This window comes from Petaurus breviceps, unplaced genomic scaffold (genome assembly GCF_028583685.1).
Source record: "Petaurus breviceps papuanus isolate PSGF00001 unplaced genomic scaffold, PetGlider_PUasm1.0 84, whole genome shotgun sequence".
Taxonomy (NCBI): Eukaryota; Metazoa; Chordata; class Mammalia; order Diprotodontia; family Petauridae; genus Petaurus; species Petaurus breviceps.
Window position 1 is genome coordinate 3947282 of NW_027186645.1, and position 25633 is coordinate 3972914.

The following is a 25633-nucleotide window of genomic DNA, read 5'->3' on the forward strand; positions in this document are numbered from 1 at the left end:
AAGGATGCAGGAGGAAAAGGAATACCAACATTTCAATACTAGGTTCATTTTATGTTTAAAATTCCAACTCTTGAGATAAAAGATAATATTCATAGTTGTGTCGCATGCATACTTTGTTGTATAATAATTACCACTAACTTATAAAGGGGATCACAATAAAAAAATCCAGAAAACTTTTTTGGGGGAAGATAAAGAATGTTGTTTTTTACTCTATAATAAAGTTCTACCTAATGTAGCTTTTAAGAATCCAAGATGCATTACAATTTTCAGAACTGCTTTACAAAATTTATTTTTCTATCGAAAATGTATTAGAGCTATTACATTTGTATTTCCTAATATTTAACATTTTGACTGAAAAACAATCCTTTATAAAAATCCATATTTTAAATTCAATAAGAAAGATATCATAAGTTTTACATGAGTTACAAAACTTTGATCTGTGAACCTAACATATATATGGCAGATTGTATGCTGTCTCCCTTCTCTCCCAAGAATCATAGCCAACAAGGCTGTCAAAGGCCAACAGTGGTACTTAGTAGTAGTCATGGGGAATTGTCTGACTTCCCTTCCCCCAACTCAGGAAGACCTCTTATACACATGTTATATTTCTTCCCATCTGGCTTTTGCCACAAACAATTTGACCTCAGACAAATTTTATTCCAAATGTAGATACTTTTTCATTTCTGTGCCTTACCTTTTTTTTTTTTTACCTCTGGAAAAATTTATTTATCTCCCTTTGTAAGTCAAGAATGATCCCAATTGTAGCTGATGAGCATGAGAAAAATTAATTGTTATAATCATTGCCACCAAATTGTATAAACCTTGTAATACATTCTATAGACTCTAATTCCTTCACTTTTCCTACTTAAATTTGTTTTTTCTTCAAGCATGAGAACTCAAGATAAATAAAAATTAGTTTATCATTTTTTGTTTTAATGACTAGAATTTTTATTTTTTTCTTTAGTACAAATGTAAAGTCCTGTATTTCTGTTTAAATAAGGTTTTATCAACAAGACTTGGAACCTAACCATTCCCTGTAACACTTTCTTTTGAAAATGACTTCTAATAATATTCAAAAAACCAACTTATAAATCAACTTTTAGAACACACTCTGCTTGCAAGATGAGGATTTTCTGTACTACTAAGACAAACACACAAAAGGAAAACCAACGGCCAAGGACAATACCTAATAGCCCTAAATTCTTTTCAGATAATATTTCTATCTAACCAAACTTAATTCTGAAAAAACAAAAATATAAACTATGCCTTTGCATAAACAATTAAGTATAGTCTACCTTGGCTAAAATTTAGACTTGCTAACCTTGTAACATTACTTTGGTGTGATTGTGGGGAAAAAAAAGTCATGCTCTCATTTTCCTCCAACACAGTAAGATGTTTCACATTCCACTAAGTTTTAAATAAAAGGGAACATTAATATACATTTTAAAAAATTCTTTTTTTAGTTATTGACATTCTCAATCTACAATTTTATTTTTAAACTCAGGTTAGCTTTCTCTGTATCACTCCACACAATTCCAGGCCATCTTCATCTACTGTCAATTGATAAATATTTAAGAAAGTAAAATTTTAACATCAACCTAAGAAAAAGATAACTAAGGAATTATCTATTGGAAAATAATCATAAGATTTATGGGGCTAGAAGGGACAAAAGTAATTATTTCCCTTCTAAAATAAAATATACTATACTTCCTACTGTTATGGATATTCCTTCACTAACATTTATCAATCAAGGTAACTATTAATTTCAGAGTACATTAACTATTTTTCAAGCTTTTAGTTATTTCCTTCAAGTCATTATGTTCCTTAGTTTTTTCTGCTAATTTTCTCAAGCTATCTAAAAGCAATTTTTATGATTTTGATTCTTTTCTTTCAAATTCTTTTTCCAATGTATTTTATCAATTTTCTTAAATTTCTTGATTACAAATTAAACACAACAAATAAAAATGAAGATGAGTGGGAATGATATTCATTATTATATCGATATCCCAAAAAACAAAAACATTTTTTGGAATGCCCAAGACACAAGCAATTAAAAAAAAAGCCAATAATACTTATTAAGGAATGAATACTGTGGAATGAGCATTATGAAAATTGTTTTAAATTTTTTTCAATTTATTAATTTATCCCTTGTATTTATGAAATAAAAGGATACAGTTGGTATTCTTTTATAAAGTTCCTAAAAGACAATGGCCAACCACACATGGTATATTTATAACTCAAGAAGTAATCCTTAAGATTTAAGAAAATCTTATCCTAAGAACACAATTGGGCACTACATAAAGGTGGTGCCTAGTTTACAGTTTAGTTCAAATGAAAACAAAATCCTGGGGCACACTTTATTATAGAAATGAATTGCAGCTGAAAGGTCAAACCACACAGGAATTCTTATGAAAGTTAATACTTAGGCTATTCAGACAACATAAGCCATAACTATGATCAAGACACATTGTAAAATATCTTTGAAGCAAAACTCTGTTTATAATGCTCTTAAGCAAGGAAAGGTCTCATAGAAATAGAATTTTAGAGCTGATAAGATCCCCTGATCTAATTCCTTTATTTTACAGATGAGACACCTGAAATAACAGGTGTGATTTTCCCAAATTTACACAGCTAGCCAATAGAAAGCTTGTGACATCACAGGCTTACTGACTCCCATCTTATTGTTCTTCTCACTTTACAGAACAGGAGCTCAATCTTTAGGATTCTGCCATATTTTACAATGAGTTCTTTATTACATAATTACCATTAAGATGTTGCCCCTCCACAATGTTAACATCAATATGGAGTATTAGAATCAAATAACAGAATTTGTCACAAATGCTTCCTTGGGCTAAAATACATTTATTTATATTCCACTTTCACTCATTATGCTTCTTAGCTAATCACTTTAAAGGGCAATTTCCTAATTTTGGATTTTAGGAAAACAAGAGCCTTTTATGACACTGTATGTTCATAAATGTCATTAAGAATATAAGATTCATGCTGGAAAATAGGTCACCTTGTAAATAACTCAAAGATAATCAAAGAGTTTGTAATGATCTTATATAAAATTGTGGCTTCTAAAAAATTTTTATTCTATCATAGTAACTTCAAATGTTGTGAAACAGTTTTCTACAATCTTGAGTTTTTCTTCAGATAGCAAGTTTTCTTGTTTTAGTTGTCCTATAAGAGTCTCTAGAGATTTGAGTCTTCCTAGAGTTTGTTGCTCCTGTAGTTCAAGAAGGGTTATCTTTGAATGTAGTTTAGTAACTTTTTGCCAAAGAAGTTCCCTGTTAATATCTTGCCTGCAATAAGAATGCTCAGTTTGTAGTACTTCAATTCCATAGTCTGTGTCATCATATAAAGAATCTTCAATATCTACATCTTCCATATCTATGCTGTCTTGTTCTGCTGGCATGAATGAACTGGTTGATGGCTTAGAGCTTTCAGTAGGCACTAGAATGGTAATAACTGATTCTTCGTCTGTGTGTAGCTCTTCAATTGTCTGAGTAATTGTACTCAGTAAGACAGTATTTTCCTGTGTTGACACAGAAATATCAGTGATATCTGGATTAGAGAGATGATCTATAGCTGTTTCAACTACATCACTGGGTTCCACAGAGAGATGCACATGCTCTGGATTTGAGACATTCAAAGTAGCAGCTGTAGTATTTAAGAGGTTCTCAAGAGATGTATGAAAGCTACTAACTTCTATATCCTGGACAACTGCTGTTTCTAAAACAGGTTTTGGTTTTTCAATATGTTGTGGAATTGCAGAATTAATAGTTAATGTGCCATTATGTGGATTTTCCATACTGGAAACTGGTGGCTTATCCTTTTGTAGTGGTTCACTCAAAGAGGATGAATAAAGTAAATTTGTACTTCCATCAAAATTTTCTGTGCTTACTATATTTTTCTTTGGTTCCATCTGTGCAGATAACTCTTCTGACTTTATCATTAGGCATATTTCTCTCCCATCTTCTGCTTTTTTTTTCTGAGGCTTATCTTTTGCATGGTCTTTTTCCTAGAAAAGAATATTTTCAAACTCAGCAAGTTCATTTTTCAAAGCTTATTGAATAAATATTTATTTACAAAATAAATATTTATTGTTTTATGAAAAGTAACATTAAATGGTATATTGTCAGAGTTAAATTTATCAACACTTAAAAACATTCTACTAAATATCTTGTGATTTAGTAAATATTCAAAATGTTCAAGATGTTTTTAAAATTTTTCATGTATGGAAAAGAACAGACAAATACAGTAAACAACTTAAATTTAGAATCACAAGTTAAATATTACTTTAAAATCCTTTGATTGTCTTTGGAATATTCACCAGTTAACTTAGGCAAACATCACGAGTCACCAAACAAGTAGTTAATAATGGAATCCTATTCACTTTTAGTGTTATCCTACATGTATAAAAGGTTAAATCTCCTTAAATTATTTGAGCTGTTGAATTTCCGTATGAATTAAAAAAAATTCTTGTTATCATAAAGGGAAAAAAATGTTTCCTACACATATGTACAGGTTTTAGAAACTTCATCCTTTTTTAGACATGATATTCCTTTGAAATATATTTTTCTTAATACCAAGCTTCATGCCATAATTTAATTGACAGATATTATAATTAAATTAAAAAAAACCCAAATACATTATCCCCACATTTCTTAGGTGAGGTAATTATTTTGCAAAATATAGTAATTTTCCTTTATGAATTTTTCTCCACACTTAGTCACAAGACACGTGTGATTTCCTAAAAAGTAAGTAAATGATAATCTTACTCCTCCTTCTCTCACAACCTCAGTCACCTTACAATTCCCCCCAAAGAAAGAGAAAATATTACCTGACTATCCTCAGGTAAAGAAAAAATAGTTGGTACAGCAGTTTGTTTTAAATATCGAATGCCCCATCTGATGTCAAGAGAGTCAGGAGTAAAATGGTCACTGCACAGGAACTGGTATTTACTGGGAACCCATGTATCACGTTTCATATTCCGTAACCATTTTTCAAGTCTCTCTTTGTCATGGAGAGGAAACCTGGAATTGAAAAGAAAAAGCACTGATTCTAAACTCAGATGATCTGGGTTCAAATCCTACTTCTGACTCATACTGTGTATGCAACCTTGGGCAAGTCATTTAACTTTCTTGGGCCTCAGATTACTCATCTACAAAATGAGGGAGCTACTATGATCCTTTCATAAGCAATAGGAAAAACTACAATTCACCAGTTTTGCCACATTCTATGTGCTCACAAAAAAATCCATGGATGGAAAATGAAGCTTTACTTTCCCTACAAGCTAGGATTGACTATGAAAAACCATAGATCTTTTTTTGACTTATTCATTATAACTTCAGATTTCAATTAACCTTTTGAAAATGCTCACCCAAGTTGTTATATATATATATATATATGTATATATATATACACACACACACACATATACATATGCATACATATCTACACGCATAAATATATGCACACATATACACGTGCATAAACGTATATATGAACATATGTAAAAGCAGGTACATATATATCACACACATGCACGTACACACACATCCAAGTTTTAAAGGAGATTAGTTCGACATAGGTAAAGATTAATTTTATTTTATGATTTTTTTTTTTGGAGGGGGGAAGGCAGGGCAATTGGGATTAAGTGACTTGCTTAAGGTTACATAGTAAAGTGTTAATTGTCAGAGGCAGGATTTGAACTCAGGTCTTCCTGACTCTAGGGCCAGTACTCTATTCACTGCACCACCTAGCCGTCCTGTAAAAATTTATTTTAGAAGAGGAAACATTTGGCGCCAGTTTTTGATACTTTTTGGTATAAAAGTGAAGTAAATTATTTAGAAAATACTTTTAAAGAGATAGCTCCTGAACATGTGGTACTTGTTATTAAAATGCTTTTGTTTCATCAGCTGTTTGGCTTGTGATAAATTCTGACAGAAAACATATTATTACCAGTGTTAAAATTTCAAATTTTAACAACTGCTAAATATACTTTTTATGACATCCTAAATTCTTACTATTGTGATAACTTTCATAAAATATGGAGCCCCTAAGACAAATATAGAGGTGTATTATGAACATTCACAAAATGATCTTCTGCTACCACACCTTTAAGAAGAAATCTTGCAAGGTAGCTCTAACTGCTGCTGCTAGGAAGGAATGATTTTCTGAAAGAACCTAACCTTTTGGGGGTAATGCTATCTATATAGCTTTCCTCACCTAGTACTCTCTTTCTCTGCTTTACCTTGGCTTTCCACCTTCAGCTGGACAAGCTATGAGTTTTCATTCCCATTCTAGCTCAAACTCTCATCCTTTCTCCACTCAACAAAGTCTCTGGAAGGCCTACCTTATCATCAGAGCACCCTTTCCCATAAATGCAGGCCTACTGAAACTCAGGCTCATAGGACTGAGAGCTCTTGACACTAGCTTGGCCCTGGAACCTAACCCCCTCCTCACATAACACTATTTCCATGGCAAAACTGTGTTATCAGTTATTATAATATTTTAAAAGTGAATAAGGATTTTGTGAAGACCCTTTTAGGAAACTTAATATAACTTTAGCTAGTATGTATGAGACATTTTCCAAAGATTTCTTGTAAAATGCATATACTTAATAAATATTTATTGAATAAAGGCATTTCTCTAAATTCCTGGGTTGGATCAAATTAAGTAATGGCTTATCTTATTAAACTGGACCATTTGCCTCAGATCACTCCTAAAAGAGCAACAAATGTAAACTTAATGAATCACTATGCCAAATAAGAGACTATTAGAAGCAAAAAAAAAAAGTCTTTACTACTAAGTTTTATGAGTAGTATGAATGTATATATAGTATACATATAGGCACATAAAATTAGATGATGAGAATTGTGTTTATTTTACTATTGGCACCAAACTGTAGGAAGTGAAGTTGCTGTTGCTAAACTGATAGCCACATTTTGGCCATCTTAACCTGAGACAACTATTTGAGAATTTGCCTAGATGCAGATTTTGCACAGAAAACTGGGAAAACGTGCACTGAATAATCCATTCCCAAACTAACTCCTACTTTTATTCTCTGCTTTGTAACAGGAACTATGATGCTAGTAGAGGAGGGTTAAATTACAGAAAACAGCTGTTTGTCATTGTTTGGATGGATGGGGGAAGAGTACGTGGTCAGAATGCATGTCCATCTCTATATAACTGCCTTCCTGCTATTTCTTTCCTTGTGGTTAATGGCCTCATCCTCTTGGCTTCCTGATTCGGTCAATGGCACCATTATTTACCAAGTTATGAATGCTTGAAACTTTTTTCTCTTCCCACACCTGTCATGGGCAACCAGTTGCAAAGAAGTTTTTATTCCAACTCTGAAATTTCTTAGATATCCTCCTTTCTATTTCCACTGCCACCAGAAGTGGATACAAGACTTTATTGCCCACTACCTTACTACATTATCTTTCTTACTGGTCTCCTGCCAATACACACATCATACTGATGCCAAATAGATTTGATCATGTTTCTTAAGGGCTCAAAATGTCATGCTGGTTACTACCTGAATACCATATAATCCAAATTCTTTATGCATGGTGCAGAGGAAAGAGCACTGGATTTGAACTCAAAGGAACAGAATTCAAATCACCACTTTCCCATTTACTATGCCTGTGAGGCCTTGGGTAAATCACTTAACCACTCTGGGCCTCAGTATTAATTTGTAAAATGAGGGCATTGGCCTAGGTGTCTTTCCTCACCTCTATACCTTTGCCTATACCTTCCTCATGCTTGGAATATATTTCCTACCATGTTTGCCTTTGGAAATCTTAGCTAATTTTCAAGATCCTGTTCAAATTTTACCTCTTCCAAGGAACCTCCAATTCCCTGGTTTTTCTTCAACTCACTCCCAGTCAGAAATGACATTTTTTTCCATGGGCCATGCTTTGAACCAATCTCATACAGGTCATCCCTAATTTAATGTTTGTATTTCTTCCCTTCTCTCTAATCCTAGCTGCCTTGCACCATGCTCAGCACATAATAGATGATTAATTGAATTAAGATGGAGCTGTTGCATTGCAGAGTCCCTCAAATCAACTCTAGTCTTACAAGAGAGATAGCAGTGAGGTGGGCCTAGAGTTTCTTTGAAATATGTGCTTAAATTCAATAACTGAAACTTAAAAGTCATCCTAAATGAAAAGACAAACTTTCACTTATTTGCAACTCTTCTTCCTGGGTTACCAAAGACCTTGCTGGTAGCATATGGTTCATAGATAGGAGTTTGAATGGACCTCAAAGTCTTATTTAGTCCAACTCCCTCATTTTACAAATTAAGCAAATAAGAGTAAGTGACTTGCTAATACTAATTCACTGTTCTTTCCTCTGTTGCACAGTGCCTTTAACCAGCACCTTTTGACCATTTAAGGAATTACTAAAGGAAAAAAAATTGGGATCCCTATAGTGTTTTTATTCTTGAAAAAAATATATTAAGGGGTGGCTAGGTAGCACAGTGAATAGAGTACCAGCGTTGGACTCAGAAGGACCTGAGTTCAAATCTGGCCTCAGACATTTAACACTTACCGTACTAGCCATGTGACCTTGGCCAAGTCACTTAACCCCAACTGTCCTACCTTCCCCCCTCCAAAAAGTCAAAAAAATGAAAATAAAAAGTTAATGTTCTTTAACAAACCAGGAGTGAGAATCACTGGGAATACTGGATATAGTCATTTGTTTCTAGAACTCTTATGGGGAAAGCATGTCATGACTAATGGAGATGAGTGATAGTCACATTCCTAGAACTGAGAAGGCTGACTTAGGTTAATAGTTTAGTGAAAATATACCTTTAAGATTTTGCTCCATTATTCCAATGTTTACTAACCAGTTCACTGATTAGATTTCCAGATATGATACTTTGAATGAGCTTGACCTGACCAATGCATATTTTCTGGTCTTTTGTGACAGACATAATTGATACACTAAATTAATAAACTGACATCCTGATAAGTCTGTCCTATGTCCAGTTTAGAGCAATGTAATCCAGTTTTCCTAGGATCTAATTCCCTGGATGGTCACTTAATGCTTGCAGAATTAAATAAACTGAACATAGAGATTCTGGGCTTTCAAAGCTGAAGTTTAGAAAGAACCAGGGCTTACCCCTTCTTTACTATACAACCGCAGCAATGAATTCATGCAATTTCCACAGTGTGTTTACAATTATCCAGGTATGTCCTATGATGCTAGGAGCTAAGGTGACCCACCCTGGATTATATATAAAACACTAAAGAAAAATACATCTTGAAATATGTGATTCTGTTGTGTCTGACTTTTTATGACCTCATTAGGGTTTTCTTGGCAAAGATACTGGTGTGGTTTGCCATTTCTTTCTCCAGTTCATTTTATAAATGAGGAAACTGAGGCAAACAGGGTTAAGTGACTTGCCCAAGATCAAACTGCTAGTAAATGGCTGAAGCTGGATCTGACCTCAGGAGGATAAGCTACCAGACCCAGCACTCTATCTATTGTGCCACCTAGCTGCATCATCTTGAAATATAGCAGATATGAGTAACCTAACATGTACATAATATATTCCCAAGTACAGTTTCCCAATCAGTGATTCCTAATCTTTTAGGACAACTGATAGCTTATTTCCATGTGATTTAATGGCTTCATTGTTCCTAAAAGTTATATAAAATATATTTAACTTTAAAACAAAATGAACTTGAATGATTTCCTTTGGCATGTTTTGGGTTTGAGGGGAAGATGGGAAGAACTTTCTAAGTTCTCTCAAGATAACAGAGACTGGGGAATCACCGCTCTAGAATAATTCTCTTGCAACAATTACTATACATTATACATATCATAAAAATTATACTATAACAATAAACAAAAAAGGTGCACCTGTCTTTCAAGCACCTAAATGATTTGCAAATATTGATATTTATGTGCAAGCACATCTAAAGAAAGGAGTAATATTGATCCCTAATTTACCAACACATAAAAACTAAAATGTAATGAAGTGGTGATGGTGATATGATTAGGAATCAAAATGTCTACAATCATTAACATTTATATATTGTTTTAGGGTTTGCAAAGCACTGTATAGCAATTATATCTCATTTGATGCTTACATGAACATTATGAGATAAATTCTACAATTGTTTTTTCCCCATTTTACAAATAAGGAAGTTGAAGACCTGAGAGGTTGACTTGATAAAGTAACAAAGCTAGAAAATGCCTGAGGCAGGAACTGAACCCTATTACTTCTGACTCCAAGGCCAATGCTCCATTCACCAGGCTATGTGCTGATCTGACCATGTCACCCTCTTACTAAATTAACTTCAGTGCTCCCTATCACCTCTAGGATTAAAATCCCTTTGGCATTAATAATCTGACCCTACTATCTACCTTTCCAATCTTTTTTCACCTTATACTCTTATCACCAGCATCCCCATCTTCCAAGTGCTCTAGAGACACTGGCCTCCTTGCTTTTCAAGACATTCCATCTGCAGATTCCAGGCATTTTCACACGTTTTCTCCCTTGCCTGTCATACTCTTCTTCCTCGCTTCCTTTAAATCCTAACTAAAATCCCACTTTCTATAGGATTTTTTCCTATTTTTTCCCCCCAGATTTCCCTTAACTCTAGGGTCTTTCCTCTGTTGATTATTTCAACTTTATCCTGTATAAAGCTTGCTTATACAAACTTATTTGCATGTTGTCTTCCCCATTAGACCGTAAGATCCTAGAGAGCAGGGACTGTCTTTTTACCTTTCTCTTTATGCCCGGTGCTTAGTACAGTGCCTGGCACACAGTAGCTGCTTAATAAATATTAATTGACTGACTAGTATACTAAATTGTGTCTTTCATCCTATAATTTTATTTCATTGTATCCCCAGAATACAAAGAAACTAGTAACCAAAGTCTACAAGTAACGGAGGTTAAATAATCAACTAAAAACTTCATTGAAGAATAAATTATGTATCTCTTCAATGTTCTAATTTTTTCTCACAGTAAATGTACTCTGAATTGAGGCCAAACACTATCAATAATTAGCATGGACATTTTAAACGATGCATACTAAATTCTGATAGCTTATTTAAGATTAATGGTAAAATAATTTGTGTATAATTCTTTAAAGCAGTACTGGATTAAATAAGGGTATGATAGTGAGATCAAAGTTAAAGACAAGAAGTCAGAATTACAACAGATCTGATGACACCATTTCCTTTTGTTTCAATGCAAAGAAAGTATGGACGAGCCCTTTACATTTACTTTTTACATTTCTTTCTCTGAAGCCTCTTAACGCTGTTCCTGGGCTCAAAATTACATGTAAAAATGTAGAAATAATCTGTATGGCAAAGTCTTTGAAAACTTTACGGTTGTAAGACCTATCAGAATATTAACCTGATTTGCTTAGCAGATGTCCTCAGTAGAATTTGGATCACGAATCCACACTGTTGATATTTAACATGACATACTGCTACTAGTTTCTATTATATTCCATAATCAAGCTGCAAACAGCTACTTAAAACAAATTAAGGCAACTAGCTACAGTATCCGGCAGGCCAATTTGCTCTGTGGCTTCACTGGGCTCCCAAAGCACAATTTGTTTACATCAAAAGTAGCCCTGGGAGCCACACCAGGTGTAACACGATGGACACTCCTAGTAAAGATGAAGGCTACACCACTTTGTTATTTGCTCCAAGTCGAAAGTTTTTAGTTTGACGGTGTTCCAGCAGGCTCAACATGGAATGGACTGGAAAAAGCAATGGACTGCGAGCCCCAAGTCGTTCGTTCTAGTCCATTCTCCATCGGTTTGCACGGTTTGTGGCCTTTACATGGCTTCTATCCCGTGCCTCAGTTTCCTCATCTACGTTAGGAGGAGCCTCCTACAGTTCCTGCCCTGCTTGCTTCACAGGTATTAAACCGTGTGGATGAAATGAGATACGTCAAAGCGCTAGGTAAACCCTGATGCGCTGGGACATATTTGACTGGAGACCTTTCTCGCGGGGTGGGGGGAGGGGGTTACCCTAGGCTCGGGAAGGCCAGTCTGGGAGCAAAGAAGAGCGTTCTTCAGGCAGGGAGGGGCTTGGGGAGGGGGCAGCTTCAAAGTGACACTCCTCAAAAGCCTCTTACAGCCCGGTTGCAGCAGCCCCTCGAGGCTGCTGTCAGTCTCTCCTTCGGCTGGGGACCAAAGCGCAATAAAGCCACCGAGTTTCATCAGGTACCAAAGGGGAAGGAGAGAAGGGGACAGAGAGAGAAGAGTAAGCGCACGAGAGAGCGAACGCTGACACCAGCTCCATTTGGAGGGTCAGCCCCAGGCGCCGGCGCCCTCCCCCAGGACGACGGAGGAGGCTGGAAGGCGTTTCTGTCAGGGGGACAACTTACGGGTAGAAACTCAGTTTCCGGTCTTTATTGTTTCTTCCTCGGCGGTTCTTACAGCTAAACGCGGCGCAATAACGGGGCATTGCTCCCGTCGAGCCGCGCAGGGGCTAAAGGGGAAGACGAATACAAGAGACGCAAGACAACAGCGCCGCTAGGAGCGACGGGCAGGCCGAGGCCGAGCGCTAAGCCGTGAGGGTGACCGGGGCCGCCTCAGGGCTGCGAGACCATCCTTGGCGCGACCCAGAGACCTACTGCGCCTGCTCGGAGGCTGATGGGAGAGGGAGGGGAAGGAGGGAGGCCCAAGAGCTGTCACCACCGCCGCACACCCATTTCCGCCTTCCGTCGGATCTGAGATCCCGCCTTTACCTCGCCCTCCCCCGCGCCAGACCGGAAGTGACTCTGAGAGAAAAGAGGTAACAACAGTCTTCCACGTGCGCTAAAGGCGCCGGGAGTCAGGTGGGGTGGTTGCAGCCAATGGGAAAGCGTTTCGTGTAGGACTCTGCCTGGTGGGGGCTTGGTGTTGGCCGGGGTTACTGGGGAGCGGCGGCTCTGGGACCTGGAGTTGTAGCGAGTCCGACGTGCGGCGGCGCAGCTGCGCGTCTGGGAGGAGGTCCCGGTGAAAAGCGGGTAGTCTGGAGCCGAGGAGGGGTCCCCCGAGGTCTGGAGGACGAGGGGGCCGCTGCTTCGTCTTCGCCTCCTGAGGAGGGACGGAGCGGCTGAAGGCTAGGGTGAGGAAGGCGGCGGCCCGGACTGTGGCCGGGTGAGGAAAGGAGCTCTGGGCGGGGTGTGTGTGTGTGTGTGTGTGTGTGTGTGTGTGTGTGTGAGGGAATGAACTTGGAGTTGAGGTAAAGGAGGGGGGCTATAAGGAGCCCGGCCTGGAGTTGGCGGAGGCGGGGGATTTGGGGTGTGTAATGCCTTTGCTTGGCATGGGTGGAGGGCGGTGGGCCGTGGCCAAACAATTACTTGATGGGTCAGTGCGTCGTCAGCTGAGCTTGCCGGGCACTGACTAAGGCGGGTGGGGGATGGGGGATGAGGTTAGGGGAGCTCAAGTAGAGAGCCTGGGCGGAGGGCAGGTTTTCTCGGACTTGACGGTCCCTTGCCTTATTTTTGACTGGGAAACATCACTTCGGGAAAGGGCCCCAGCCCAGGAGCCAACGCTCGGGTCTCATGCAGGGATGTTGGCTCAGGGTCTACTTTGGCAGGTTAAAGGGCTCGTCTGTCAACAACTGGTAGGAGGCCCCGGGCTGGCCCGCGGATCTCTCCCAGACCCCAGAGACCATTAAAACTGCGAAAGGGGAGTCTAGTCACACATCCTTTTGTTTTGGACGCAGTTTTGGACAGGCATACTTTTCCTGTCTAGTCGGCCTGGCATCCAGGGCTTTTCTGGTGTTTTAAGCCCTCACAGTGTCCCATAAACCATCTACAACCCAGTTGGAACAAAGTTACTACGTTTATATTTCTTTTAATGCGGGAAGGTGTACTTTAAGCCTGAGTACTCGTGACTCTGAGTAATTGGGGGGGGGGGGGGGGGGAGGAGGATTTTCCACCCGGTAGTTAAATTGTCAATTTCAATAATCCATAGTGTTTTTCATCATCATCTTTGTGGTTATATCACCTTAGGGTATTTATTAAGCGCTCAGGTGCGATGCATTGCTCAAGAGACCGGGTTTTTATCTGTGAATTTTTCAGCTTAAAGGTTCTAATGTGTATACATACATATATCTGTATAATACATATGTATTATACATATATATATAAAACATGAATGAATTCTTGGCAAGCTTTTTTAATTAGGAGGAATAGTTGAGATATTGACATTCTCAACATTTTTAAAACTTTGTTTCATGAATATGTTCATATCTAAATCACCAACTACGATTTTGTTCCAGCTAGCCCTAAATGAACAAAACTTACAGATTTTGATGAAGACACCATTAATGTGTGATATTTGAAATTTAAGTTAAAACAAAAGTGGCTCTCTGACCTGTTTGTTTTTATATATCAACTTGTGGCAAGAGTAGCTGACTAATCTGTTCTTATGTAGCTTGGGTACTTGAACAGTTTTTGGAAATGTAAAATTTTTGTTCTTTCATCTGTATGATTGATTAAGTAAAGAATTACCCATTTGCTGGCAGGGGCATTTTAATCATCTTTTTTTTCCCTTTAGGCTTAGAACTGTTTTACAAATAGTAACCGATTAACAAATGATAACTGAATTGAAAGTTGAAGCTAGTGAATTCCCAGGAAGGAGAGATTCTGTAAGAGGGTTATAGGAAATCCCAGCTACTGATGGAGGAGAGACATTTCTTTTACCTGAGAATGAATACCATCTCCTGGTTTAAATGAACACTTTGTCATTTAGGAGTAGTATTTATGGCATAAACTTTTTGTCCATTTCTACAAAAGCTTTACATATTGGTCTTCATATAGTGTTAATTAAGGAAAATTAGTTATTCAGCATTTATTGAGTACCTATCTTATGCAGAGTACTATCCTGATGCTATTAGAGGTTTTTTTTTTGGGGGGGGGCGGGGAACATTCCATCCAAGAATTTAAAATTTGAGGCTAGACATATACAATGAAATAATGCATATATATTGCTTTTGAAGTTTGTATACATACTTGGCCACATTTGATCCTCACATGGCCTTGTAAAGTAAGGCTAGATGGAATTGTTAATTCTATTTAATAATAATGGAATTGATAATTCCACCTATGGAATTGTTCTGATATTAAGGATGAGGAAATTGAGACCCTGAGAAGTGGATAATTGATGATTACATGACTAGAAAATGTTAGACATGGGTTTTGAATTCATATTTTTCCACCATACCATAGCACAGCTAAGAAACTTTCTAACACTTACAAAGTAGCATGTCACAGTTGGCATAGATGCAGTAAGTAACATTTAAAAAATAGCTCTTTTTAAAAAATGCTATCAGTATACTTTTTGTGGTTGAAGGTGCTTTGAATACTGTCTTTGTTAAAAAATTCACAAGATAATAGATTTGTACCTGGAGTGAACCTTAGAGGTCCACAGAATCCATTCCTCTCATGTTACATATGAAGAAACAGTCATAGAGAGATAAAGTGACTTACCCGTGGTAACACAGCTAGCAAGTGCTTGAGGCAGGATTCTAACCCAGGTCTTCCTGTTTCCAAATCCAGTTTGTTATTCTTTGTGCCAGGCTGCTTCTCAATTTTAAGAGCACTTATGATAACCAATAACTATCTAATGTAATTATTTTCTTCTTTTCCAGGGTCATGAAAATGGCTACTCCACAGGCAGTTTTCACCTTTGCAATCTGCATTTTAATGATTACAGAATTAATTCTAGCTACAGAAAATTACTACGATGTCTTAGGAGTTCCAAAATCTGCATCAGAACGCCAAATCAAGAAGGCCTTTCACAAGTTGGCCATGAAATACCATCCTGACAAAAATAAGAGCCCTGATGCTGAAACTAAATTTAGAGAGATTGCAGAAGGTAATTAATATGTAGAAATAGCTATTTTTTTTTTTTTTGCTTTTTGGAGGGCAGTTGGAGTTAAGTGACTTGCCCAAAGCCACACAGCTAATAATTGTGTCAAGTGTCTGAGGCCAGATTTGAACTCAGGTCCTCCTGACTCTAAGACCGGTGCCACCTAGCCTCCCTGAAATAGCTTATATTATAATGGGTTTTCTCAATTTTGTGGGATTTATAAGTATCCAGAGAATATTTAAGAGTCATGGATATTCTCTATAGAATTTGAGTATTGTTATAGAAAGTATCTGGTAATAATTTACATTTTATATAGCCATCTAAGATTTAGAAAACATTTCAGTCATGTAAGATAGATGGTAGTAGAAATATTACTGTCCTTATTTTATAGATGAGGAATCTGAATCTCACAGAGGTTAAGTGAATTTCTGAGAGTCACATATCTAAATAAGAAACTGTAGATGTCTATTTTACTGTATTAATTATTTAAAAATATCTTTATGTGAATTTTCTTTTTCTCTTCCTGTTTCCTTTGGTACTGATAAATATTAAAATAGCTCAAAGTAGACTGTACAAGGAACATAAAGTGGTATTTCTTTGTTCCCTAAGTTCATGCTCTGTTTTGGGAAAGAAAACTAAAAAATTGTCAGCATTGAAAATACCTGATTATCTGAAAATAAAAAGATTACTTTTAGAATTCATTTAGTATTTTTGATTTTACAAAGTATGGAGTTAAGAGTTTCCTGATTGGGGCAGCCAGGGAGCACAGCGAGTAAGAGCACCGGCTCCAGTGTTGGGATGACCTGGGGATCAAATCTGGGCTCAGATACTTAGCACCATGCCCAGAAATAACTGGCCATGTAACCTTGAGCAAGTAACTTAACCCTGATTGCTTTAAAAAAAAAAAGTTTCCTGTTTGTTACCTTTCCAATAATATAGATAACTGGCCTCATTAATTAGTAAGTTCTGTGAATATTTACCTTCTAGGTCCTGGTTAATGTGAATAATGAATCCCACGAAGTGGTTGAATTTTTTGGAATCAGGACTATTCAAAGTTATAATCATATAAAATATAGTAATTGTTTCCTGCACAATGGAAATATGCAATGTGAATTTAAATAATTCAGCTGCTTCAGGGGATTTATTACTCATCCAAATCAGAACCTAGCTGTATGTAAAATACAACTTGTATTAAATACCATAGAAGGAGATTGTTCAGTCATGCATTAAAAATACACCTTATCTAATGCAATGAAATTCTTCTTGAATAGCATATCTCATATAAGGGCTAGATAGGTGGCACAGTGAATGGAATAGAACTTGGAGTCAAGAAGACAGGAGTTCAAATGCAACTTTAGACACTAGTTGTGTGACCCTGTTGCTTAACTTCTGTTTGCCTCAGTTTCCTCATCCGTAAAATGGAGGGGATAATACTTACCTCCCAAAGTTGTGAGGATTAAATGAGATAATAATTGTAAAATACTTAGCATAGTGCTTGACACATAATAAATGCTATATAAATGTTAGCTATTGCTGCTCCTATTATATGGTTTACAGGAAACTAGATTCTTTCAGTGAAAGCTATGGGAATGTTGTATATAATAACTTTTTAAAATGGGACTCATTAACTTCTTTTTCAGAAGAACCAAAATGAAGTACCTCATGTATATTCCTGCTGATATAGAACTCAATCTTTTATCCCCTTTTGTGAATTGAATGTGATCAAAAACCTGTTGGTCAATGTTCTAGTGACTCTTCAAATGTAGCTAGTACAGACTCCACTTGGCATCTTCTCTCTAGGTCTACAATCTAAACCTTTTAAGATTTGTGTAGGACCTGTATGAGCCTGAACTCTATTGGCATAGCCTTAGAAAATTTAGGACCCTGTCTGTGTTGTGATGAAACCTTAAAGTAAGAGGTTTATGAAAAAAGCATAGTATTTGGGAATATATTAGAATGTAGATGGTATACTGTAGGAAGATGTGATATATAAAAATATCAGTAAAACATAAATTGAGAATAGTCATTCTCTTTTTACAACCATTTTATGTTAAGTGCCTATGTATGTGGCATTTTTGTTGTTGTTCAGTCATTTTCAGTTATGTACAGCTCCTGACCCCATTTGGGATTTTCTTGGCAAAGATACTGGAGTGGTTTGCCATTTCCTTCTCCATCTCATTTTACAGATGGGGAATCTGAGGCAAACAGGGTTAAGTGACTTGCCAAGAGCCACACAGCTAGTAAGTATCTGAGGCTATATTTGAACTCTTCAGGAAGATAAGTATCCCTGGCTTCAGGCCACTTTATCCACGGTACCACCAAGCTTCCCTATATTATTCTTTGCTGTTACCAAATAGTAAAGTTCATTTTAAATAGTGATAGGTTCCCTTTAAATGAAGAGCTCTTCGGTACACTTAATGATTCAGTACTCAAAAAATTGTTTTTTGAATACTGTGTTTTAAGAACATATATAAACCTATGTTTTAGGTTCATATATGGATAGGACCTAAAGTTACATACTAGTGGATGCACATTCTGTAATTTCTGTGCATTCTGTGTATTTAATCTCATTTCCATCAGTGAAAGTAGTGTCCTTAAGATGTTAAACATTTAGTTACTAAGTCTAAAATGAAGCTTTATTTCTGTTATCCATGCTTGAGTTGTAAATGATCTATCACTTCCATTTCTTTTCATTTTCCTTAAAAGCTTAGATTATAAATCCTTAGACAAACCTGGAGAGTGGATTTAGAGGTAGCCAATGATGCTGGCCCTGGAGAAAGGAAGACTTGAGTTCAAATCCAACCTTAGACACTTATTATCTGTGTGATCTTGGGCAAGTAACTTAACCTCTGTTTGCCTCACTTTCTTCACCTGTGAAATGGGGATAATAATAACATCTACATCGAAGCATTGTTGTAAGGATCAAATGATGTAATATTTGTTTTAAAAAAACAAACTAGAGTTCCTTTGTGAATAAAGAGAAGGACGTGTATACCAGAGATGTTGTGAAGGTAGAAATGTCAGAATTTGTTAACAGATTGAATATGGGGGCTAAGAAAATAAGGAGTCTAGGATGACACTGAAGTTGTGAACTTGGCTAATTGGAGGATAGTGGCATTTTCTACAGTAAGAGAAATGTTTAAAAGAAGGAGACTTTGGAGAAGAAAGATGAATTCTGTTTTGGACATGTTGATTTGAGATGTCCTAAAGGCATTTGGCGATGCATGACTAACTTAGAGTAGGGCAGGATATATAGATCTGGGGACCAGGAGCCTAACAGTGTAATTGAAATCTTGGAAGCTGTTGCAATCAACAAGTGTAGTAGTTTAGAAACAGAAAAAGAAGGCTCAGTACATGCTCACCAACTATGGGAATTCCCCATATGTAAAGAGCCAACAAAGGGACTGAGAAGAACCAGGAAGAGGAAAAACTAGAGAAAAGAGGTATCAGGAGTGGAAGGTGATTAACTGTGTCACATCCAAAGAGTTCAAGATTGATAGGACTGAGAAAAGCCCATTAAGCTTTGCAACTAAGAAATCATTGGTAATTTTGAGGGCACATTTTCACTTGAATGATGAGTTTGGAAGCCAGGTTGAAGAAGATTTAGAGGATACAGAGGAGTAGAAGTGGAGGCATCAAATGGAGATGGCTTTTTCAAGAAGTGTAGCTGAGAAGGGGAGGAGAGATATAGAATAGCTAATGGGATCAAATAAGGATATTTTTTAAGATTAGAAGACATGAGTGTGTTTGTAGACAGTAGATAAGGCTACTGTAGATAGGGGGAGACTGAAGAAAAGAAAATGTAGGGATGAGAGTGAGAGCAATTTGCTTTAGAGTTCAGGAGAGTATGGCATCAAGGGTGCATATGAAGGGGTACCTTTTTTATATGAGATGGGAATGAAGGAAATAGAGGAAGGTGGCTGAATGTTGTAAAATGGAGAGGTCCTCTTCAGCTGCAAGGGTGTGGGGAAGAGTACCATAGAAAACTTGAGAGATGAGAATGTTTAGAACAGTCACTGTGTATACTTTAGTGTGATGATTCCTACTTAAAAAGATTCTCTCTACTTAAATAGAACTGTTAAACATAAGTGTTACTTAAACTTCATAAATTCTGCTTTGGTGCTAAGTTATCATTTCACGAGTGTTGCTGACTTAATAACATGGTAGAGTGAACAAAAGAGCACTCATCTTGAAATACCTTTAAGTTTTCTAAGCCTTAGTTTCCTCATATGTAAAATGAATGTGCTAATATTTGCACTGCATGCTTCACAATATTGATTGTAAGAAAAACGTTGTGAACCATGGTCCGTGATACAAATGTGTGATATTAGCAATTGAGAAAGATTCTAGAATTCTGCCCATTTTGTGTAAGGGACTTGTAAAATTTTTTGACATTATGGTTCTTTTACATCATTTACATTACACATTTGGTTATATGACTAGTCATCTATTTATATGAATGAAAGGAAGCAGTGATGTTAATAATTCAAAACAGCAAATTCAGATAGTCTCCAACTTCTGGATGTATACATACATATACACACACAGAGACACATACATATACACAAATATATCTATTTTTGTATATATCTGTGTGTATACATGTATGTGTGTATGTATATGTATGTATATCTTAAATTACACATAAATTTCAGCTCTTGAATCACTACCACCCAAAACAAATGTTTTATAAAATATCCATAATCTCTTAAGAGTCATTGAGGTTAAAGATTTGCCTTATTTAAAGGTTTTATTGTGTAAAATCTAATGTTTCTTTGCCTTCAGTTTAAAAAAATGTTTTTATCCCTTTCAGCTTATGAAACACTTTCTGATGCTAATAGGCGGAAAGAGTATGATTCACTTGGACATAGTACCTTTACTAGTAGTGGTGGAAATAACTTTCATCAGTCATTCAACTTCAACTTTGATGATCTTTTTAAAGACTTTGATTTTTTTGGTCCTGATAAAAACACTCACACCAAAAAACATTTTGAAACTCACTTCAGAACACGCCAGGATGGTTCCAGCAGGCAGAGGCATCATTTTCAGGAATTCTCTTTTGGAGGTGGACTGTTTGATGACATGTTTGAAGATATGGAAAAAATGTTTTCATTCAATAGTTTTGACAATGCAAACCGACACACAGTGCAAACTGAAAAGAGATTCCATGGACCTGGGAAGCATTGTAGGACTGTTACTCAACGTAGAGGAAATATGGTTACTACATACACTGACTGTTCAGGACAGTAATTCTGTGCCACCCTTATAAAGCCAGCTGACCATTTCTTATGGATACAAATAGAAACAAACATTTCTGTGAACTATTTTGACAAATGCATGCATTCATCTTTTAAAATACTTAATAAATATAAAGAAGGTATATGTAAAACAATCTTGACAACTTCACCAGGTGACTTGATGAAAATGAGCTAATTAAAATTTCCTCAATTAGGACATGAAAAAAAAATCTTAATTAATTAAAATTTCGTTTATCTGCCCACAAATTCTTTCCTTTGGTTAGATTTGTTAAAACCAAGGAAGGATTCATGAGTTTAATGACTAAACTTTGGATATTTACTTGACTTAAATTGTATATTAAAACTGAATAGACTCTTGCAGTGAAATCTTTAGTAACTTAAATTTGCATGCTCTGTACTAATTTTCTTGATAAATATACCTAAAACATGGACTTTTGTTATGGAGAGAGCTACTTAAGTAGAACTCGGATTTCATTAGGCTTACCAGAGATAAAATTTCACTCATGAAATTTAGGAATTTTGCAATTCTATTTTTCTATTGAATTTATTTCAAAGGAGAAAAGAGTCATGGGATAGTTTACTACTAGTGCTTTCCATGAAAACACTTTTTTAAACATGGAATATGTATTAGTGAAAGGAATTACTTTGTTCACATATATTTAGACTGATTATTTTGACAGATATAAACGATGATGGGTTGCCAAGAGATTGTTTCATGTTTGCTGAGCTACTCTATGTGTAATGGAACTCTTACCTGCTTTTCAGTGCCATTCATATTTCATGAATTTTTGACCATCTACTTATTTTTATGAATGTCCTCATTATGTCAAATATTTTTCCTTTTTTCTTTGCATCCATCATTTGGTAATTAACTAATACCTCAGTCTTTAAAAACAGCCAATGTGTATACCCATATCATAATGTGCAATATTTTTAAATAGTGAGAAATGTATTTTTGGGTTTTTTTGCACAGACTTAATTTCTTTGTGTAATTGTGTAGTTTTTGAAGAATTCAGTTCTGTACTTTTATATGTCATACTTTGTATGAGCATTAATCATATATGCTGACAAAACTAGCACCTATCATAACACAGTTATATGTGAGTGAAACAAATACAATATTTGCAAGTTGAATGTTCTGTTTATTCTTGGTTACTAGTGTGAAGTGTTTATTTTAATGTAATGAAAGCTACAAAATCATTTGTCCAAAATTCAAGACAAGTGAGCTTCAGCAGTTATCAGTATTTTACTTTTTGGGGGAACTAATCAAATATTTTTAAATACCTGAAAAATAGCCTTTAACTGATTTAATTTATAGATTACTTTGTTTTGAGACTAAGATTATTGAAAATGAGAATTTCCTTATTACATTTAGCATAATTTGCTCTGTTATTTTACTTTCCTTGCTACTGTCCCTAGCAGCTCAGTTTTGAGAGTATGGCTGAATATTAAATATTACCAGTACTTCTGTATAAGTGTGCAGTTTTTAAACTATAGTAAAATTTCAACTGAGATGCTTAGGAAATTGGGTATGCTGGTTAACTGAGAGTCAGATAAACTCCTTTTCAACAAATGGTTTTTAAGAGAAGGGAGAGGCAATAGAGATAATGCAGTCCACAAAGACTAAAGAACTGTCTAAGGGCACACATCTAATTGCAGGCAGTCAAATCAGTACTGGAAGCTAGATCTTCTTAATCTCTAGTACTCTCTGTTATATCACAGTTTATTTGAACCTGTAGGGATGAAAGTCTAAACTGTGTTAATATACTTTTCTGCCCTTAGGAGTACTGATGTGGGATGTGATTTCATTTTTCATTTAGGATATTGTAATGCCTAAATGTAATTGTGAATATCAACTTGTATTGTTTTATAGTACTGTAGAATTTAGAAAAGGTTGGGCTGAATGTCTGCTGATTAGACTAGACTGTGTGATCAAAGGTTCTTTTGTTAATCCTGAATATGACCTTGTTTTGCTTTTTCTCTTAAACTCTAGTTCTGTTCCCTTTCTTGTGGTTCCACATATCTGCCTACCAAATATCTGGTCACTAGAAGGTTTTATTTAATTGTTATTTTACTTTGGGCTAAGTGCCACAAGATTTTTCCCCCCAATTGATGATTTTGGTTTACTGGGGAAGAGTGGAGAGTCTGCAATGTTGTACTTTATAGCCATTCTCAATAACTTATGTAATATGAGGAAGGTGAAGTATGCACTCAGTTTTGCAGTTAAATAAACAAATTGCAGGACATTGTGTCTTTTTATTGTGTGAGTAAGATACTAGATACTAGTCTACTTTAGACTAAGGCCAGGCCTGCATTATAATCCAAACCAGTAGTTGGGAATGGGGAAAAAATTGACTTTACAGCCATGGGACTGCTTTAAAGAACTTACTATTCAATATTAGCTGTATTGAAGACAAGGAGAAATGATAGAATTTTTGCTTGATAATATTAATGGAGCAAGTAACTCTTGATGTTTTCTCTGTATCTTGCTATGTTGATTTCCAGCAACCACTCATCCACTGAGCCAGAGGCTGAGGTGTGAGGCAGCTTCATCCAGAAGAATGTAGAAGACCTCATAGAGCATGGGAGCAAGGTCAGGGACTGAACATTAAGATAAGAATGGCAGTTGTAGGGAAATATAAACTGGCAGCACACACAAAAAGATAAATATCCATTGGCAAAGAAAAGACAAAACTAGCTTTGGTGATGATTTTCTTAGAAAATGAAAAGAGGTGGAGACAATAGCTTAATCAAAGTAGCAGAGTGCAAGGTAAATTCACAAATATTAGCATATCTTAAGTTACAAAAACTAGGAAGAGGAAGAGAAATATTTAGAGAGCCTTAAGTATCTGGGGGTTAACCTACCAAGACTGAGGAAGCACTTCAGTAAATATACAACTGCAATTAAATTTTCATAGAAACAAAGTTATAAAATAAGGCTTAAATAATGGGAGAGATATGCAGTGATTATGACTCCAGTATTTAAAGAATGATCCTACTACTAAATTCATGTACAGATAGGGTTTACATGAATCAAATCACCATAAAATATTATGGACTTAACTAACATTTTATTTCTGGCACATCTACTTCATCTGTTCCGAGTAGGACAATAGTTCCCAGTGATGCTAAGTGGCTTCACTGCAAATTGATATTATCTACTCTTAACATGGCTAAACCACAGCAAAATAATCCTTTCACACCTCCCAAATTTGTTCTTCATCTTATTAATCACAAAGGCTTTTCCAAACCTCAAGATGATACCCTTACTGCTCTTATTTTACCTAGAAAATCAAAGCTGTTACTAGTTAGGTCACTCTTCTACCTTTCATCTCACAATTCTCACATCCCCTTGTCATTCCCTAATATTTCTTCCTTTAATACTAAAAGGGCCTAGCATGTTAATTAAAGGATCAAGCTTATCAGTTAATGCAATTAAAATTTTAATTTCTCCTATCTACAAATTTATTTTAAAAATAACACGTAGCTCTCAATTCAGTTTTGAAATAATTTTATCATATTTATTTTTTTGGCTTTACGGATTTCAAAAATTGCAGTATCAGTTGATACAGCATGAACTTCTGAGACAATGTTAAATATTTTAATCTGGTCTCTGATGAGGAGATGGACTTTCTCACTATAACCCCTCTTCATGTACTCTTGCTCTCATTTCCTTTAACCAGCAGATTGCCTCCACTATTATTACCCCCTCCCCCATCTTCAATCTTTTTCTAACTACTGATTCCTTCTCTGCTTCTATAGACTCCCTCATCCTTAAAAAATTCACAATAAATCCTGTTATTAGCCCCATGAACCATGGCACACCACCAGGCACTCTGTCCTCCACTGTATTTCAAAGTCTGTCCAAGTTCATTGTTTACATGATAATATTTATCCATTTCATCCTCTGCCATTCCCTTTTCCTTTTGCCATCAATCTTTCTCAATGTCAGGGTCTTTTCCAGTGAGTCCTATCTTCTCATTATGTGACCAAAATATTTAAGATTCAGCTTCAGTTATTTGACTTTCCAACGAATAGCCTGAAATTAGTGTTTTTAAAGTATTGACTTAACTGATCTTTCAATTAGTGTTTTTAAAGTATTGACTTAACTGATCTTTCTGTCCAAGGGACTCTCAAAAGTCTTCTCCAGCACCATAATTCCAAAGCATTAATTTTGCAGTGCTTAGCTTTCCTTATAATCCAACTCTCACAAGCCATACATACAACTACTACTGGAAAAAACATAGCTTTGACTCTATAGACCTTTGTCAGCAAGGTGATGTCTCTGCTTTTTAGTATGCTGTACAGATAAGCCATAGCTTTCCTTCCAAGGAGCAATTGTCTTTAATTTCATGGCTGCAGTCAATGTCTGCAGTAATTTTTGAGACCAAGGATATAAAATCTGACAGTGCATCCATTTTTTCTCCCTCTATTTACTAGATGAGTTGCCAAGATCTTAGGGTTTTTTTATGTTAAGCTTCAATCCAACTTTTACGCTTTCACCTTCAAGAGATTTCTTAATTCCTCTTC

The 25633-nt window shown here is 36.0% G+C and overlaps 2 protein-coding genes across 5 annotated transcripts; one reads left to right on the top strand and one right to left on the bottom strand.

Annotated features, from left to right (window-relative positions):
• Positions 1-263: 263 nt before the first annotated feature.
• THAP5 (THAP domain containing 5) lies at positions 264-12637 on the bottom strand. 2 transcript variants are annotated; one of them, XM_069107023.1, is made up of 3 exons: positions 12368-12633; positions 4847-5039; positions 264-4024 (listed from the first exon to the last, which is right to left on the bottom strand). In XM_069107023.1, the coding sequence occupies exons 1-3, from the start codon at positions 12445-12447 to the stop codon at positions 3092-3094; spliced, it is 1206 nt and encodes a 401-aa protein (XP_068963124.1). In that variant the 5' UTR covers positions 12448-12633; the 3' UTR covers positions 264-3091. The 2 variants fall into 2 exon arrangements, with proteins under 2 accessions (XP_068963124.1, XP_068963125.1); XM_069107024.1 differs by lacking the exon at positions 4847-5039 and having other exon boundaries at positions 12368-12637.
• An 18-nt stretch (positions 12638-12655) lies between these two features.
• On the top strand, positions 12656-23347 carry DNAJB9 (DnaJ heat shock protein family (Hsp40) member B9). 3 transcript variants are annotated; one of them, XM_069107027.1, is made up of 3 exons: positions 12656-12777; positions 15625-15851; positions 20659-23347. In XM_069107027.1, exons 2-3 carry the CDS (start codon positions 15629-15631, stop codon positions 21093-21095), a joined length of 660 nt encoding a protein of 219 aa, XP_068963128.1. In that variant the 5' UTR covers positions 12656-12777; positions 15625-15628; the 3' UTR covers positions 21096-23347. The 3 variants fall into 3 exon arrangements, with proteins under 3 accessions (XP_068963128.1, XP_068963126.1, XP_068963127.1); XM_069107025.1 differs by lacking the exon at positions 12656-12777 and adding an exon at positions 12843-13124; XM_069107026.1 differs by lacking the exon at positions 12656-12777 and adding an exon at positions 12844-13092.
• Positions 23348-25633: the final 2286 nt, after the last annotated feature.

Excerpts from the sequence above, each read along its gene's own strand:
- THAP5 (XM_069107023.1), bottom strand. The coding sequence starts at position 12,447 with ATGCCCCGTTATTGCGCCGCGTTTAGCTGTAAGAACCGCCGAGGAAGA. Across the intron at positions 5,040-12,367 it reads CGGAAACTGAGTTTCTACCC|GTTTCCTCTCCATGACAAAG; the intron begins GTAAGTTGTCCC and ends TTTCAATTCCAG. Across the intron at positions 4,025-4,846 it reads CTTTACCTGAGGATAGTCAG|GAAAAAGACCATGCAAAAGA; the intron begins GTAATATTTTCT and ends ATTCTTTTCTAG.
- DNAJB9 (XM_069107027.1), top strand. The coding sequence starts at position 15,629 with ATGAAAATGGCTACTCCACAGGCAGTTTTCACCTTTGCAATCTGCATT. Across the intron at positions 15,852-20,658 it reads ATTTAGAGAGATTGCAGAAG|CTTATGAAACACTTTCTGAT; the intron begins GTAATTAATATG and ends TATCCCTTTCAG.